Source organism: Patagioenas fasciata, chromosome Z, assembly GCF_037038585.1.
Source record: "Patagioenas fasciata isolate bPatFas1 chromosome Z, bPatFas1.hap1, whole genome shotgun sequence".
Classification (NCBI taxonomy): Eukaryota; Metazoa; Chordata; class Aves; order Columbiformes; family Columbidae; genus Patagioenas; species Patagioenas fasciata.
Genome location: NC_092560.1, coordinates 76,793,244 through 76,813,083, shown reverse-complemented (window position 1 = coordinate 76,813,083; position 19,840 = coordinate 76,793,244). Strand labels below are relative to the sequence as shown.

The 19,840-nt window shown below is 38.4% G+C and overlaps 1 protein-coding gene across 17 annotated transcripts in view; it reads right to left on the bottom strand.

The window, feature by feature from the left end:
• UBAP2 (ubiquitin associated protein 2) overlaps positions 1-19,840 on the bottom strand; it is a 145,577-nt gene that overhangs the window by 106,752 nt on the left and 18,985 nt on the right. For 14 of the 17 annotated variants that reach the window (XM_071802808.1, XM_071802805.1, XM_065860409.2 and 11 more), the window contains exons 2-6: positions 15,042-15,181; positions 10,945-11,022; positions 9,275-9,385; positions 5,006-5,159; positions 3,168-3,245 (exon numbers count right to left, since the gene is read on the bottom strand). In XM_071802808.1, coding sequence (XP_071658909.1) covers positions 3,168-3,245; positions 5,006-5,159; positions 9,275-9,385; positions 10,945-11,022; positions 15,042-15,140 — 520 coding nt within the window. In that variant the 5' untranslated portion in view covers positions 15,141-15,181. The other 3 variants (XM_071802806.1, XM_071802807.1, XM_071802816.1) reach the window with 3 other exon arrangements.

Sequence of the window (19,840 nt, the reverse complement as noted above, 5' to 3'; positions counted from 1 at the left end):
AAAATCAGCTACAGCAAAACTACACAGACATCATATTGTGACCTCCAGAAAATCTGGTCTACATTCATGTTTTAGAAAAATCAATATCCTTACTAGTTCTGGCAAAGAAGATAAAAATATATATCTTATGTCAACTGTGCTAAGCTTCTAAAACAATAAAAATCTTTATACATACAATTCTGATTACAGAAACTCATTTTTTTCAAGGATAGCATATTTCTTAATAAAAATGTTTATATATATATATAAAAAGAATATAAGCTGGGCTATAGTCAGATATTTAGTAAATTGTAAGCTACTTTGCTTTCTTATACAGCCAGCAGAAAAACGAGCTTGAAAGGCTCCTTGTCATGCTGTTTAGGTCCAAAATTAAAACATGTTTTTCTTTTTCATTTTTCTGTTTTGCTGTCAGCATCCACATTTATGGCACGCTCACATTGCCCTGGAAGAATGAAGAGGAAGAGAACAGCGGAACAGAAGTAAAAGTGACAAATCCATTTTCACTTAGCAAACAAGAAGAACTGCTACATATGAATCTATAACAATCTCTACACTGAATCCAATCCAGAAGTTCATCTACCTGCTATCCCATTATCAGCTATGGTCAATTAGATATCTAGGGAAGAGTACAACAACCGTAACCAGAGTGCAGTTTCTCTAGACCCTCTCCTAAACTTCAATTATTTGTGACTCCGAAGATAATTTACACACACCAAAATCCTAAGTTGTTTTTTTCCTTTTTTTGGCATTGCTCTTTTCTAAGATTAAATTCTCAAGTCTTTCCGTGTGGTTAACTACATGTATGAAGAACCACCTCCATAACTGCTTGTTCCTCACACCTCATAAATGGCAGTCTTCCCAGCACTTCCCAGGCTTTTCTAGTTCAACCACATCCTTTTCAACATGGGGTAGAGGACAGTGGGAGAACCAGACCTGGACATGTGAGAACACTTCAAACAGCAGCATTAATTAAAAAAAAAAAAAAAGGTGACTGTAAAGTTGTCAGTTTGTATATAACAATGCAGCTGATTAAAACAAACAAGGAAATGTTTCAAGAGCTGACAATCCTAAAGACATAACGATCTTCCTCCACAATACCTTCAGGAGATTCCATTCCAAACAGTTAAAAATCTTAGCAATACTGGCACACAAATACGATCACTTTGATGAAATCACCATCTATCACCATTATTGTATTTTTCACATGAAAATTAAACTCATACAAGAAATTCAATTCTGAAAAGACTGATAGGAAGGCCATCTTAAAAAAATAACTTCTTTGAGTCCTTTCCAAGTCAAAGTTTACACCCACAGTTCAGCAAGCAAAGAACAAGGGCAGAGCAATTTCAGCTAGGATGTGTCCTGAAACACATCCTGTGATGCATTTTTGCTTTCTGTTAATCAGTCAGTAACGTATATCTACTTCAAATCCCTGATCTGCACACCAGCAACCAGGGATGTCTGTATGTTTTATACCGCCTACCCTATTAAGACTACTGAATGAAACGGTAGGAAGCTTTTTTTAAATTATTTCTACTGATACCCTAAGAAAGAAGGTCATGCATCCCTGAAATACTGAGAAGTAAATTACACAGTTGTATACAACTCCCTGCAGATATCAAGAACTTGCATTATAAAACTAAATTAGGTATTTCCTTCCACAGAATACACATGTGTAATATAATGACTCTGAAGTCCTTAAAATAGGCCTATTTCAGACAGATGAAAACACTTAATTAAGATACTTGACTCACATGAATGTACAATCTAAAATGTTTGGTAAAGAGATACCATAATATTACATACACTAAGCCAGTGAACAGAAATTGGTTGAAGTTGTTCATATTTCTTCAGTCTATTATGTCAGTTTGATCTGATTATTAAGTACTTCAGCTTGAGACATATGATATTAATCTAGAAAGCTACAGTATTGACAACAAAAGCGGTGTATTGTTCATCAGGTTACAAAGCAAAAACAAACAGACTGCATTTGAAATTAACCTCTAAGTTTCATCCAACAATTTAAAAAAAGATCTTTATAATTTGAATGTAAAGGATCATTTTATAAAACAAATAACAAAAGACTTACATTCCATCTATTAACAGTGCTAACATAACAAAAATTAGAGTTGTGAACTATACTACACCTTCCCCTGCAAGGCTACCTCTCTGCACACACCATTTGATATTTGCTGATTCACAGGCACAACCAAGTCATTCTCACAGCCTTCTGGAAGATACATTTCTCTGCATCTTTCCACTCCTTCAAGATGCAGATCTGGAGACAATGAAGTTGGATGTGCCCGTCTTTGAATCCCTCATTACTGGATATTCCAAAGAGAAGAGAGTCTTTTGAAGGCGGAATTTTTTTGTGAGTCAGACCTTACTTATTAAGTACATCAGCTCTGCTGTGCAGTTCATCAGTTTAACTCATTTAATATCCACTTCCCCACGCAATCTGTGCTGTACCTTGGTTACTCATCTTCATTCCTCCTGTTATAAGAAAAAAAGCCGCTTTCAACTCCAACCTCTGAAAATCCAAACCAACTAAACATCCCCAGATTCCACACAGAATCCTTTAACATCTTTCCCATCTCTTCTACAGGATAGGATTGGACCTGTACCTAAGATTCTGCAGTATTCTTCTTCCACAATTCTCATCAACTCTTCCATGCTAAATTCCTTCTCTAATCAAGAAGCCTCTAAGATGGCTTGTGCTTCTCCTGATTGGGTACAGAAAAGAGAAGGCAATCCTGACAACTGGATCCACCCCAAAGAAACAGCGCAAGTATAGATCCAATCTCTCCGTGAGAGTCCTGCAGATAGAATCTTGTACTCTCCTGCTGCCAAGGTATGTCCTGAGGAGCCCAGTGCACTCCCACTCACAGAAGGCCAGCTTGAGTCCATCTGGGAAAACAGCGCTCCACAGCCAAAGCACAACGGTCTGCTACACAGAACACTACCATAAAGGTGATTTGTGTCAATTCTTTTAAGTTCTGAGACCAAGACATGACAAGGGTAAGGGAGCGGAAGGTACCTAAATTAAAGGTGGCTGAAGTGCTTATGGAATTGAAGCATAACCAACAAATGCTTAAAATGAAGTGTTTAAAGAAATAAATGGGAGACATGAAATCAGTGCCAGTCCCACACCAATGTCACCATCTCACCTCTCCCACGGCCACGTTTCCCACGGTCTGAAGGCCTGTCTCCTTGATTGTTGTCCACTCCATTCTCTTCAGCTCTAACTGTGGAAAGAGGACAGCTTAAGAGAAGGTTTAGAGACTCATACATGAGACAATATAGTCATCTGCTTAACCTGAACTCCAAGATAAAATGCAAGATTTTAGAGTAAGCCAGTCAACAAATGTCAGTCACTCCTCTTCTTTGGGGGCCTAGCTACACGCAAGTTATGTTTACTTTGCACAAGACAATTAGGAAGCAAAATATCCCTTTTAGGGAAATGTCGCTCAGCAGCAACCCTTCGGTTTTCTCAAAAAAAAAAAAAAAAAAAGCAGCACAGCATTTTTCAGCCTACACTATTAATTATGGCCTAGCCTCTTTATTGAGCTGGAAATATAGCTGCCTCATACTTTGCTGCCTTGATAACATGCTGAGTGGCAGCAGTGAAAGGAAAAGGATTAACCACCAACTCTTCCCCTGTCCATCCGGACCAAATCCCTGTACAACCAGGGAAACTTAAAAGAACCCTCCTCTGTATTAAAATCAGCGGGATGATGAGTGGGTGAAGGTGAGGCATTAGAAAAACACTGCAAGCTAACTATTCTGCAGAGAACTCCTGAGGAGGTAATCCGAAAGATGTCTTGCTCCTTGAAGAAAAAAAAAAAAAAAAAAATATTGACTGGCCATTTAAAACATTGTTGAGATATTGTATTGCACAACTTCACCTAATGGCAGCAATAAAATCATCAACACTTGGACATAAAGCTGGGAAAATAATATCAAGCTTTGGTAGACATCTGAAAAATCTTAAATTCCAGTTTATAAAAGGAAACAAGCAGGATCTGGGTCTGTAAAAAAAAAATTTGCCCCTCACTTCTCTATGGATGGATCTGATTTAAATTCATTCTAAGCACAGTTGCAAGTTTTATTACTATATTTTCATATACTGATGTTACTGTACTCTACAAAGATTCACAATGTCTTCATAGGCACAATATCTGAATATATTCCAATAATTAATTAGAAGAGTTGACTAATACAGTAAATATTTTTTCTCCTTTTAAGTTAAGAGCCAAGCATATTTTTTTCCTTTCAGTTTCTCTGCTCAGCTGTGTTGTGCATGGCCCTCACAGGCAATGTATACAGCTTTGATACTGCTGATAAAACTGGGGAAAAAAAGCAACAAGTATCTAACAGGGATCTAACATGATGTTACCTAGCCTGGAAACATCAGTCTGCTTTTGTACAATGTATTATTGCACCTGCATAAACTGTAGCAAATTTGTAAATGTTTTAACTCACAAAGGATTGTCCCTGTTGCAGAAACTCACCTCTGATTGGTTTATGTGAGTAATATATGCTAGAGACTAATAATGATCCCAATCTTTTGATTCCCCTTACAAGAAGATGACAGCATCTTCAGGTTCTCTGACTCTCAAAAGGAGATGGAATCAAAGTTGGATCATTTTTTTGTTGAAAGAAACAAAAAAGTGTGCCAGCTATGCAGCAGCATACTTGCTCTCAAATAGCCTTAGACTCAATTATAAAACTTTATGTGAATGAACTGCAATTTGTACAAGATCAATTAAATCAAAAGAGGACGGAAATTTAAATTAAAATCAGTGTCTCTGAACAAGCACAGACCATCCCAAAACCAAGTCATGCAGACAGATGAAGCATACCTGTCACATAAGCAAGCTGTCATCCCTTCAGCGCTGAGCTATAGTTCAGATAGACTTTACTCCATTAAGCATTCGCTCTTAACTCAGTCAGTCTGAGGTGCAAGAAAGTGTCTGAATCTTTAAAAATTAACCCCTATACGTACACTCTCGGCCACGGCTGCCTCCTCTTCTCCGTCTGTTGGAACTTCCCCGTCCACGACTCACTTCTCTGTCCCCTCGTTTTTCTCTGTTCTCTTTGTTCTCTGAACTTTCCTTTCCAAGGTTTTTCTTCTTTCCCCCTACCGTCTCCCAAGAAGTCTATTTTGGTAGAATAGAATTAGATACAAAAGTCAAAAAGGAAAAGACAGCTCTCAGTGCACACTTCCATGTCCCACCTCTCCAGTTCACGGTAAAAAAACCACAAGTATTTGCATAACATCACATATGTAATACTTGCAAACTACACTGATACAAAATGGTAACACAGGCTGTATTTTGGGGAAGAGATGAGAAACAAACGTGTTTTAGAAGTTGATTTGTCTTACGAAATGTGAAAATCCCAAATATTTCTGGCTATAGTGGATTTTCACTAGTTCGAAAAAGCCTAGACACAACCACAACACAGAAAACGTGGGAAGTAAGCTAAAGTTTCCTTCTCAGCTACCTTGATAAATCTAGCAAGGAAACAATCACAGAGCTATCTTTTTCTCCCAAGGAAACAAAAAAAATGTATATAAGCATCATTGAACAGGTGGTCTAAGGGAAAAGAGAAAAAGAAAAAAGAAAAAAAAACATTATCCAGAAATACTAGAGCTCAAGCACCAACAGACAGAATGGTAGAACGACAGCCAGGGAAACAGGGGCCAGATACAGCTCATCACACACAACAAAATACATGAAAAACTATGTCTAAACAAGACAAGGGACCAAGGTCCAGACATCAGCTTTAATACTAAACTGCATCTTTAAAATAAATTCAGGGATCATATCAGATTCACAGAAGTATCTGTAGGAGTTGAAAATAAAATGACTAAACCACTTGCTAAGAATAGCACAGCACCTCATATATTATGCAATTGCATGGTTAGTCTATTGAGCCATAGTTGCAAAGCAGAGAAGAAAGGTATTATTTGCAAACCATTAAGATGGCAGATACATTTATATATGTGTCCCCATCTCTATCAGCCTATAGTCTAGGTAAGGTTTTAATCAGGAAGTTTGCATAAGCAAATAGGGTGTCATCAACTGTGAAACACAAAAGCCATGACCTCTGACAGGCACAAAAAAGGTCAGCTATCAGTAATTTTAGGTCCTGTCCTATCTCCTCACAATTCAGACTACAGAGAATCTGCAGCCCCCAAGAGGGACGCAATGATCAACTAGTCAAAGCTACCTAGAACTGAAAAAATTAATGCTATTGAGAAAGCAGGTAGCAAAGCATTTTATGTATATAAACTCTATGTTCCAGTGTGTCCTTTGAGAGAATGGTTACTCTTATTTTTTGAGATGTCGGGTGAGAAAGAAGGTTGATATCTGCTTGGGAAGACTCAGGCAAGGATTCCAGAAATTCTTCTAAAACAAATAATTTATTCTCAAGGTACAGCATAGAGCATCTCAAGCTGGTGCCATCTGCAGCTGGAGAAAACAAGTTCTTGGCAATAGTCAAAACATTCTTCTGTTGTCATATTTTGTTAGACTCTGTTCTGTTTCTTTACTTACCTCCAAGGACAGAGCTCCCCTTATCTTCTAGCATAAAGACTCTGAGGTCTTTTTTACTTAATGAAGCAAAGAGTTCAGAAAGTTCACAGCTTGAAGAAGTCATGCTAAACAAATTTACTTATGCTAAGTGAATTCTATATGAGCAGTTTCTAAACAAGTTCTATGAGAAGCGGTATACAAAATAATTCAGTAAGCTAAGGTAGTCTATTCCATTCAATTTCATCCTCAGTATAGACTACACCACCATAAACCAACGTCAGTGAAGAGCAGACAGCACATATTTGAAGTATAAAAATAGATGTTTAGGCCACACCATGTTTTCTGTGCAACAGAAAACTGTTTCCTACAGTAACTATCATATGGCTTCACCTGCTGTAGTCTGTGTAACTGCATTACACACTAAAACACTCCTAGAGCTCTAGAATCACTTCACAGGAGAAAAAAATAATTGCATTGACAACTGAAGAACCAAGTCTATATAGTTCAGAATGCACTACTATTTCACTGATGGGCATGGACCCAAAAGATCTTAGGCCATTTAAAGAAATACTCCCAACAGGATGATCCTTAAGCTTAAAAGAAAGCTTAAAAGGAAGCAGCCTCCCCTTAGCAAGGTTTTACATGACTTAGGAAGGATCAGTAAAAGGATGACTACAAAAGCACCAGATTCATGCTTTCTCACAATATAATTGTAGGAAATCCTTGAGAATTTGGGCATGCCTTTTAAGGTAAAGGATGGTGATACCCCTGGACATGGGAATCCATCACAGGCTACTGAAGCTGTCTGTTTTTGTAAGGGAGATAACTGATTACAATTTCAGCTGAGGATGTCTGAGGCAACCCAAATGCCAGCTGACCTCCAAAAATACATAACAGAAGCCTTCTTGCTGGTCTTAGACAGAGGAAAAATCTGAAAGGTCCTCTTTGCTCTGTCTTCAAAGGTTTAGGAAGTAAAATATGGTTGGGCATAAAATGGATCTTAGGCCTGTAAGAAGTTAAATGAATGGAAGTCTTGGGCAAAGAAACATATGCCTTTCTCTACTTATACAAGCCTCTGCCTAACCAAAGCTAGACTGCAACAAATGTTACAAGCAAAAAGTCTTCATAAGACCAAGTCACACAGCATAAAGCCTTAAAGACCGTAGTATTAATGACAACAACAAAAAGACAAACCTGACAGAGTACTGAAGAAATTACAAATAGCCATTCTAGCTATCACTCCTTGCTCTTCTAATTTATCAAAGTGGATAGACACGTCTTCTTCCAAATGAGGTAAAAAAGACTTATACAGCACAAAAATAAAGAGAAAATAGAAAAGATATCCAGTAATCTGCATTCAGAATTAGTAGCACCTCTGCTTCCAATTTCAAGTCCATGTTTAAAATGTTCTGGAGTATACTGGCCTTAAAGCAAACCCTTCAAACTGGAGGCCCACAAATTTCCATAAAGAATACATTTCCTCACAACCTCCTACTTGAGCCCTTTAAGTTGTCTGTAGCTGTTTCAGTTGCATTTCATCTACAGAGGGCAGTGGGTTCAGAGGGACTTGTCTAAAGAGCAGAACATACGGATATGTTGCATCTAATTGACAAATGAGTTCAGAAAGTTTCTTCCATGTCACAATCACTTACAATAATTTGCTAAAATAAGAAAGCATTTAACATTCTCTATCAACCAGAAAACGATTATCAACTAGAAAATGGCAAATACAACAGAAAACAAAACCAGTACATTTCTAAGACAGATTTAATTGAGATGCTCTCTTCCTACTCCAAACTTACCAGCTCACTCAGTATTATATACTTGCATTTTAGATTATCTCAACTCTTGTAAGTGAAAAGCAGATAGAAAAGAAAGTGTGTGTCCTAGATTTAGGGTGTGTGTGGGGTGAGCTTCCTGACTGACAATAAGCCAGCATACACATCCTGACAAATCACAGGAAATACTGAATGTTCAGCATTAAGAAAGGAAGTCCAGGTTTCTTTCCCTATTTAGATGAGATGGAATCTAGTTCACTGCATCAGATAAACTGTAACAGGTCTCTCCAGCAAAAACTTCAACCACAGCACGACATATCTTCCTCATATCTCTTGGGATAAAAAAATGTCCCATGCAACGCTATAAACAACATTATTGTTATATACACATTGTTTAGTCTCCTCTGTTTTTCAAAGTCATGCAAATAAGCAATACAATGAAAGGAGCAACTACTCTTGGATTATCCTCTTCTGCCATTAGCAGAGCTGTCAATGCAACTTTTAGATGTGGAAACCTCCTCCAGCTTCAATACAGCCTATGCACATTTACAGAAGTTGCACAACTTAAAATACCTGCCTGCCCTTTAGTTTTATAGAGGTTTCTCTTTGTATAAACAGTCTCAGGGCTGTGGAGAGTAACTACAAACGTTGAGGCAAAAAACAGCCCAGTGTCTGACAAAGCACTGAGTTCAGCTTCAGAGTTAAAACTGCTGCAAGTAAATGAAAACCGAAGGACTCGGCAAGAGACTAGCTGAACACCCACAAGATTTTCAAGGTTTGGTTCACTCTGAGGCATACAAGTAGTAAAGAAGCTGCCCCGGTCTATGTTTCCTTCAAACAAATTTGAATAGAGACATGGAAATGAAAAGCTTCCAAAATATGACTTTCACAATCACTTCTTAGAAGTAGAAAGGCGCAGCAAACAAAGAGTGGTTTAACATGAAAGTAAAGCCTTACCGTGTCTGAACTTCCTTCCAGCAGTATGTTGATTGCTTTGTTCACATCCCCGTTACAATCATGCAGTGCCACTATGCACTCATCTTGGTTTTTCCCCGTCACTTCCATAAGCTAGCAGTAAAAGTCAGACATGTTAAAATATCTAAATTATCATCATAAGGAAATAAGAGTTAGCACCACCATAGATTCCAAGAAAGTGCATAGCTACTATGTCAGAGCAAATTAAACTCCTATATAAAGCTAACTGCATTTTACAGATCTGCTTGGCATTCAGACAAGACACAGGATGAAACACAAATTAAATGGTAATCAAGAAAACACCCTTGCACTTCTTCTTTTCCTTTTAACTTTATGTTTGCAGCAAAAGCTGTCACCACAGAGATATACGAGGGTAAAGATGTCAAAGAGCAGGATAGTTCAGTATCATCCTCTCTCCCTCCCCGTCAAATATCCACTTCTTTATCCCACTGTGTGAGAACACAAGGTAAGCCATGACAGAGAATATATCCACCTGGAAAGATGTCCAGACTAAGAAAAAAATTATTTTTCAGTCAGGTCAGTTCCGTCGGTCCATTTCAGCACAAGGGCACATAAAAGGCAAAAGCAACAGCTGCAAGCTCTGTGGACCTGCTATGCAGATCCTGAGGAGTGTGGGATGGAAATAATCAGTTTGTCATGGGACATCCTGCAACTTGCTCTACATGAGCTAGAAATATATATGCAGTGTAAAATATTGCAGATTTCTTATGCAGAAGTTAGTTCTTATCCTTCCCACCAGCAGAGCTACAGGCACTATTGATGAGGGTTCCTTGGGCTTCAGGAAGTACAAGACTATGTTTCTGGCATAGCAGCAGAACAAGTTTACAACAAGAGTAAGAAAAAACAATAATGCTTCAGAGGAGGTTTTACAAAGGAAAAGAAATCTGCTCCTCCACTGCATTAACGCATTCACGCTAATTCTTCTCTCCTTCTGGGTATACTCCTAAGTTCTTTGTGAGTTGTGATGTGTTCAAACCACCGATAACTACAGCAGAACAAGGACCTGGATTCTCAATACTGCTCAAATTAATTATCTCAGCTATAACTCGTTCATGGAAGCTCAAGCATCTACACCCGAAACTCAGCATGGTTGGGTAAATGATGTTTTTATTTTCACAGTTCTACCATTTTAATGCATACAAAGATCTGGGAGGTCAGAATACTTTTTTTTAATAACACTTAAATTCATCTTTAAGCTATTAGATTTTTACTTTTTCTGAAAACAGTCAAGATATTAGCAAATTCAGTTTACATGGGTGACATATTTTTCCCATGTGCGTGTACATGTGGACAAGCTGAATGCACTCTGTATTCTGACCATCATTAAGTATCAGGACAATACCAGAAAGATAGAGTCTGGAAGACACATCAGCACAGATGAGTTTTGGCTTAAAGACTTGTCTACAAAGGAAAATACACCAGTGTAACTATACAGTCACAGCTATATTACCACAAAATTTCTTGTAAACAGACTTCACAGCACAATAAGAGCAAGTTTTTCTAGTTAAACTTACATCCTTCTGAAAAAGGTCTCATCTAAATCAGAAACAGATGTTCTAGCTCCAAAATGTAAACCAGCTTTGGAGCACCTTATTGCAGGGCATAAAAACTCTGTACCATAAGAAACATACTTGTTTCACTTTATCTTCAAAATCTGCGTCGTTCTTATCGTAGATCATCTGAGCAAGACGAATCTGTTCTGCTGTTGCCTGAAAAATGCAAACATCCAATAAAGTACACGAGGTAACAATATATTTTTTTTAAAGTGTCTCCTAGTGTCACTGTATTTTTCTCCCCACATTCTCAAAAAGAACACACACAACAAGCACAGAGGTGCTATGGGAAAGAGATTAAAATCTTCTCTATGCCCATTTTATAGCTAAAAAGTTAGTTGGGACAGAAGCAATTTCAACATGTTCTAATATGTTCGAACCACAATCAAAAGTCACCACACAGACAAGACAACCATGTAATAAAATAGAATATACCACAGAAGCCTACATTTTGATATAATTACTCGTACTTTTATTTAGTATCTACCATTCCAGAGTTAAGTTTTATTGTAACAAACTGGCAATGGTATTTCTAAATTAACCACATCTCTGATGATTCCTGCTCACATCACCTTCCACGACTCTCTCAACAACAACCTGGCTGTAGTTTTACGAACACTTAAAAAGAGATAGAGTCATGCCTCAAGATTTTGTCCATGAACAGCTGCGCTTATTTTCTTTATAAGCAAATACTGGTCTTTGAAAATCGTTAAAGGATCTTGCTATTGATGAAATATTTGGTGCTTCTGTAACATTTCTGGACCACAAATCCACTTTGGCAACTTCTCCAAAAGTTGTAAGACTAAAATTGATGGATGCAGTAATGTGCTATAAATCCAAATAGGCCATTGCTGCCGCAGAGAGAATGCAACTCAAGAACACTAATGTCCCATCATACAGGACACTGCTAACAGTGCAGCATTTGCAGTGTGCTTCAACCGTAATCCCATCAAAATACCAAAGATAACACTGTGCTAGATGATCCTGCACCTAATCCGATCTTTGCTCAAACAAAAGAGGTTTCCATCTCATGCTACAGAAGGCAGATACTAAAGAAAGCCAGAACCAAAATGTGAGTTGATGTGTTGCAGAAGACTTCATTGAGAAGGGGATCAGCTCATCCACTGAAACTCTTGACAGAAAGGATTTGTCCTGGGCAGCTGTCCAAATCTCACCTTTCAAAATCTCATTTCACAGAATACCCACACGAAATTCTGTGCCTCAAAAGTTCAGACTTAATCAGCTTCAAACTGCTTTGCTTTTCGAGTTTACCACAAACACAAGGAGGTCACAAAGTGTAAATGCTGAGATGAGTCTAAAAATTACTCCACCGTATACCACCAGCTGCTTCTTTTCTGAGAAGTTACTGCAGCTGTCCCAGTTCCTTGAGGGAAACAACATTTGCTATACTCAGAGGTTATGTTCCAAGACAATTAGCATTTGTAATGGAGTTAAGTACTCTGCACTACTTCACGTTTTCAAAGTGTCATGCTGACAGCTTCATATATCAGTCAGTAACACAGAGGAGAGCCTGCTCTGGAATTCCTCGTGCTGGCCCTGGTGCCACTCTCCACAAAAGCCTTCCAGTGAGTGTGGTGTTCTGTGTAAAGGAGCTCACTCTTGGTGTCTGCTGAGAGCTCAGCAGAGAGCAGAAGCAAAAGGTCTGCTGGTCTCAGGAACTCAGCCTTGTTGATTCATCTTCTCGTCCTGAATTCAGCCTTCTCAGGCCCACTGCAACTTTAAAGCTAGTGAAGAGATCTACTTTAAAGATATCCAGATTTACAGCATTCAGACAATGCAATTTTTGTAGAGACACAACGGCGTATTTTACCAAAAACAGGAACCCATTAGAATTCGTTTTTTCCATAAACAGTTTTTTTTTTCAAGTCCACATTCAAAGACAAAAATATACCAATTTTATAACACTATCAAATGTGTGACAGTATCTTCAGTTTTCCTGTGTAAGCAGAGAGCTTAGAAACACAAGTAGGTGCAATATTGCTGGTATTTATGCCAGTAGATTACATTCAGATTCAACTGAAGACTCAGAAGAAAAAAAATTAAAACCCACATGATGTGTTTACAAACACCAAATCATTGTCACAAAATGTTTTGGTTTTTTCCCAGCAAGTAGTTTATTTCTAAGGCACTATTGTTACAAGTAAGACTGTAGAATCCTGTAAGAGAGTATAATTAGGTTTTAGTTGCTACTAAGAAAACAGTAGCAGTTAAAACATTACTCAGTTTTACAAGATATATTTGCAGCATAAGTGAGTGAAGGAAATTATTAACCAACAACTTCAAAGTACCAGAAAACAGAAGTATGCAAAATACAAAATTAATTTACAGTAACAGGACCAGATCTTACAACAACATGGTACATTTATTATCCACAAGCAATGCAAAAGAACTGTGATGTCATTTCTTAAATAACTTAAATAACAATTATTGTGGTATTATGACAATGAAATTTCCATTTCAGAAAGCCAACATTATCCTACATTCAGAAAAATGAATCAGTGGTTATTAAACAGTAAATCCCACACATGTCTGTTAAAGTCTAACTAAGCAGGAAGATTCATCTGATATCTGAACAACAAAAAATACGGTGCACTATAATATAATTGCCATATATTAAATAACCATCTTTTCCACAAAAATTGACCAAAACAGTATCTATTATGCAAGAAGTAGACCCAGTGGATGAAGTACAGAAAAAAGTCTGTAAAACTTGGAGCTTAAAATCAATCTCACAGGTTGGAAAGGTCCTTGACTGATAATCAGTGCAACCTCCCACTGAGAGCATGTGACATTGGAGGAGCAGCTTGGCGGCAGACAAAGATCCCACAACTTCTCTAATCTATGATCGTGTTATGGTAAACATTTTTTTTTTTTTTAACCTTTAAACAGCTGGAATTTCCACAAGTTCTAACTTGTGCCATTCTCTGTCTGGGAAAAGTCTGGCTTCACTTTTTCTATACCTTATCATAAGGTACACAAACAGGAGATATGACCTTGCCTTGCGTACTTGGGGCTGAACACATCCAGTTCCCTGAGCCATCCCCCACTGATCCTGTGCTCCAGCCACTCAGCCATATACACAGCTCTTCACTAGACTTGATGCCATCTAGCAATGTCTGTCTTGTGCCAGGGAACCCGAAACTGGGCACAGTACTCTACGGCTGTCTTAGCAGAGTCAAAAAAGGGGAAACCACCACTTTTGTCAAACTGCTCACTATATTCCTGCAGCCTTACTTGTTATAAAACAAAAACAAACAACTTCATCCGTTGAAAGTCACTTTCTAAATCCACACATTAGCGTGAATCACCAGTACACAAATGCTGTAACACAAGAAGATGAAAAGGGCTTGAGCTCACGTAATTAATACTGTACAAAACAGAGCAGGTGCCTCTCCATGTTAAAGATCAGTCTAGAAAACAACAGACACAATTTTGCACAGAAGCACCTCTAGATTGATGCACTCTCTGCCACCAGAGAACTGAGGCAATTCTTGACTTGAGTCCAATTTTGAGAAGTCTCTGACAAGAGAATAATGAGTTGCCAGGAGCAGAGACACTTCGCACTCCCTGCAACCCAGACAAGCACACAACTACTCTGCTGCTGAGAATTAAGACAATGGGGTAAGAGCTTAATTTCAATCCCACAGATACTCAAAGTAATTTTAGTCCACTAGTAGACAAACACTTTCACTTCATGTTGTGAAGACACTGCACAAGAAGTTTAAGATTTTGTGATTTGTAGATATGCTGAATCATGCTGTAGAACACAGCATACATCTAATGGAAGCTCTTCCCACCCACCCAAATGCCCCTACCAACCAGAAATCTTCTAGCATCATGAGGCTGGCATATGGAAGAGCTGAGATCTGAGGACACTGAGGTCACAGGACAGAAATTCTGACACGGGCATAGAATTCCTCACTGATGGGGAATGTTGCTGAAGAAAACAAAGCTCTTTTAGAGACAAGAATACAGGAACAACTTAATGCTGTGCTGGATTACTGAACAATTAAAACGAGATATCAAACATAGTCTTTCAAAACACACCATGATTTTTCCTCCAGTCTTTACTCAGTTTTTACTGACTTCAGGAAGAAATGCATATCACTACACTCACACTTTCAACTTGACAAAGATTACATAGTATCACATACCTGTACTACTTGTTTCTGTGGTTGTGTTGGCTGTGTGGTTGAAATTTGCGTTTTGTCCCGAGTGCCCCGGGTACGTTCACTGCCCACCGATGTCATCATATACAGTATATACAAAACAATGTATGTACAAAATAGAAAATCTGAAACGGAAAAAAAAAAAAAAGAGCATGAGTTAAGGTAGGGTACTGATTTCAATACCCATATAATATAGAAGTGCAGTAGCTCAAACTCTTCCTGCCTTTACCACAAACTCTGTACAGAGAATCCTGAAAAAGCAGCTTTAATACACTACTATTGGATTATTGCAGCCTTTACAGTAAGGGGGGAAATGCAGCAGATAAAAAGCATTTTTGTCAGCTGATTTGGATCTGTCTAGATCTATACTCCCAAAAAAGATCTAAACCTCACAGTTTTTTCTAGTTATTTAACATACAGACTTTTCTATCTGCTACTCTGCTGAAACTTCAGCTCCAGCTATATCACTCGAATTTCTGTAATACCTGCTGTCTTGTTTTGATTCTTGGAATCTAATCACTTTCATAACCATCCAGAATGCTAACGCAAAAGTCACAAACTAGGCAGTTCCTCTCTTCCCTATTATCAGGCTGCTTTCCTGCACATATATGGAGGTTCTGGCCAATGCCCACTCCTCACCTCTCATTTGTAAGAGAAATTATGATCCTTGCCTCTAAATCCAGCCTCTGTAACCAGTGGGGTTTTTTCTTCCCCTCATACTTGCAGACGTGATTTACAAAACTATCTATTATCCTGCTTTAAACATACCTTTGTTGTATGACAACAAAACTTAAAACCCAAACCCCACACAAAAATCAGTGCAATCCCATTTGCGGAAGTCAGCTTTCATTCTCATTCATCCTCTAGCACTAAAATTACTTTCAAACAAGAAATTAATTATTCCCCCTGTTCGTACAGCATATAACAAAAGGTTAATTGATGAGGGTGGTTTATAGTATCTAGCATAACTACAACTGATCTCTGAATCAGTCAGAACAGTAATAGTCAACTGTCTGGTTTCTGAGTAAACTGCATGAACAAGGATGTGTTCAACACCTAACTGCTCACTAGCACTCACAAGTAATGGGTACTCAACAATTTAAAGTTGCAATGAGAGGTTCAGTTTAAACATCGATTCAAGATGCTCAGGAGCCTCATCGAGAATCAAAAAGACAATTAACTCCATTATAATCTAATTCACTTCTTTAGAAGACATTAGAAACACATTTTTGTTGGCCAAAACTGAACCTGACATTGAATTTCTTTATGTGCTAGTTAAAGCATTCAAAGTCTGAGGAGAAAGTGTATTTCCATGAACCCTTACATATTTAACAAGAAAAGGCCTGCCTTTACCAGGAACTAACTGCAGATGAGCTGAACTGGAACACTGTGTTTCTCCTTGGCTGTGGTGAATGTATTCATAAACAATCTGTCTCCCAGGCTCCTAATGAAGTCTAAACTTTATTGTCTTCCAAGCCCCAGAACACACAGGTCTTCAGAGTTCTGCACTTGGCACCCTAAAACCCAGATACAGTCAGAACTGAAGTTATTCAAGCTCATGATAACATGTTCTATGGAAAGAAAATTATTAAGTAGATGTCTAGAAACTCCAAACAACAAGTTCAATACTTATCACTGACTATGTGGTCAAGGCTGTCCACTGATATTTTAAACGTGTTATGGGCAGTCTTCAGTGGAGTTTGTAGTAGAAATTACTTTTCCTCTTTCTCTTAAAATCTGCTTTATAAGCATTGCTGACTGGACTGCCAACATCCAAAAGCTAACTTAAATCTATATACACTAATAAGGACCTTTGGGAATCAGACTGCAGCATAGAAGGTACAGGAATCAGACTGCAGCATAGAGTATGAGGAGAAGCCACTCTGAGGGTGCCAGAGCCCTGGAACAGGTTGCCCAGAGAGGTTGTGGAGTCTTCTTCTCTGGAGACATTCAAACCCACCTGAACACATTTCTGTGTGATCTGCTCTGGTGAACCTACTTTAGCAGGTGGGTTGGACTGGATGATCTCCAGAGATCCCTTCCAACCCCAACCATTCTGTGATTCTGTGAATCAGTCAGCTCATCACAATCTGAACCTAGTGTAATGAGCAATGAAAAATAGCCCTGAACAGAGAACAGGACAGAGAGCACTAACATCTCTGAATGGTGAGCTAACAATTTCAAATATGACTGTCTAGAATTAGCCTACTGTGATTTAAGATATGTTGAGAAATTTTAATTCCATTTGGTCTCAATTGTTTCACCATTTCTGAATTAGCATCATGGTTACACAGATTCTAGCACCCGTAAAATCTGACACACCTTTTACTGTTATTTTCTTTAATTTCATTAAATCTACTCAAAATATTGTGATCCATGTTTCGGACATGATAGCTGTACACACACGCTAAAACAGAGTTTTCAGTTTGTTTGTAAAGCATACAGTGAACTATTGCCTACACTTCTGATAGCCAGGCAACCTATGGTACCTGAAGAGGACTGTGTCTCTTCTCCCTCTCCTAACTCATATTCTACAGCATCTCTGTGCCACAGCTGCTTAAGCCATATTTGTTTGTCAGGATTAAACGATACTTTAAGGAAAAAGGCAGGCACAAAAAACATTTGAAACATTCCCCAGGAATGAATCAGCACAGCAAGACCAGCCTTCAAGTGGGAACAGAGCCAAACGACCTTAACAGTATAACAGGATCTTCAAAGAAGATCCTCATCTTGCTGACCATGCAGCCCATGAGCAGCACAATTTGGCAACAGGTCCAAAGCAGAAAACTAGCGAAGGTGAGAGGCTCTTCCTGGCAGCAGTATGGACTTGCACTTGCCTGAGACAAGTGTGGAAACACACCTCAGTTTGAAATTTCCCATCAAGCCAGCACAGACACATTATAATCCCTCTCAGATACAAAGTAGTCTTCCTAGAAGCACAACTGGTAGCTCCAAACAAAGGAAGTTTTCAATATGAAGTTATTTTATCTCCTTTTAGTTGGCTTCCACCATCAACAGGCAGTATCCAGACCCACCACAGCATGCAGGAGGAGCAGCTGACAGCGCACTGACCAGGGAAACGTGCCCCCTCCCTGGCACCGGCATGTCTTCACCACACCAGGCTGAGGCTTCACACCCTACCACACCTGCTCCTCAGGGTACCAAAACAACAGGCAAAGCGAGGCACATACCCACTGCCTTCAAACTACCATGACGAGTACAAATTCGAGCATTAAGTGGGATATTACTAATTAATAAGATGGGGCTGAACAAGAACATTTCCTTGCTCACAAAGCAGCTTCTTATTCTCTCCAATTCCTCATATTAAAGTCTGCTTGGCAGGCTGTTGTCATAGCAATGAGTAGGATACCACAAGCTGATGAACTTAATTTTAACTGTAGATCAAATGAGGAAAAAATATTTGAGACTGGGAGAAAGACAACTCTTAATTAAAATCTATTTAACAAAGATTAAAAAAAATATTCAGACAAGCAGGTGTTTCAGTTTCCATGTCAGGTTCTGGGTCAACGCAGAAGTCCCTCACCAGCAATTAATACATGACCTTGTAGACACACTGCAACTCTAGTAAGCAGCCAAAACAGTTGTATTTTGAAGAAATATATACCCACTAAATGAAACAGACCACCAGAGCGCTAGAAAAGAGGAGAAGAAAGCATTAAAGAAAGAGACTGGACTTCCCAAAACTGTCGCATAAAGAAGGTCATCATACTTTCTGTCATGACAATAAAATGAAGCACAAGACTGCTGTAAACTTTTTTTCACTGATGTAATCTAGTACCTCCAGAGGAAGGTTGTCTTCTACTTCAAAAACAAACAAACAGAAAAAACACCAACCATAAAACCAAAAAATCCCTTTGAGTCAGTAGTTAAGAAAATTGTTCTGTCCACGTATGTTTAGCTTGTCAAGCACTAAGGAATTCAAACTTCAGCACTTATTCATAAAGCAAATAACTAGACTTAAAAATGGAAAACAACAGAGGCATTGAAGAGGAAAATCATCCCAAATCTCAATGTTTTGTTTGTTTTAGTGTTTCTGTCTGTACAGTAAGTCTAGCCCAAGGACTTACACTACGACAGCACATATAGTGTTGTATAATAAGCCGTCACCAGACTGGTGACGGGATGGCAACAACTATTCTAGTTTCCAAAAGCAGTACTCAAGTATTAGTCTCTTTCCTAAAGAGACCAAAGCCCACCCCCTCCCAAAGTCTCCATTCCCATAAACCTTATTCAACACATTTAGTTGTTTTTTTGCTTTGGATTTTAGAAGGAAAAGAGGAAGGCAAAGAATCAAAGAGTAATTGAATGCATATCAACACAAAAAACAGGTTTTTAAAGCTATCTTAACACTTTCTTTGATCTTTTGTTCAACTTTTCTTTGCAAGAAATCTAGTTCTTTCATGCTCATAGAAGTTGTAAAAGCTAGATGTATACAGAATACTATTTGACTTGGCAGGGTGGTAAGCCCCAGAAGACACAGCAAATCTACTGCAGAACTTCCAGGGACAGACCACGCACTGCAATACCATCTGAATTTCAAGAATCCTTCTGAAGTTTAATATTCACCTGAATCTGAACAAAATATTAATAGTTTCAATTCTTTTCCTGAGGCAGTCTCAATAAAGTTATTTTCTTGACTCTGCAGACAAGGTGCTGTGATAAAGAACACATCTTAAAAGTGTGGTTGCTTTTTTATACCCTAATCACAAAGCAACTTAGTCAAGGATTTCTCACAATGACAGGGCTGGGAAAAGGCTGCAGGA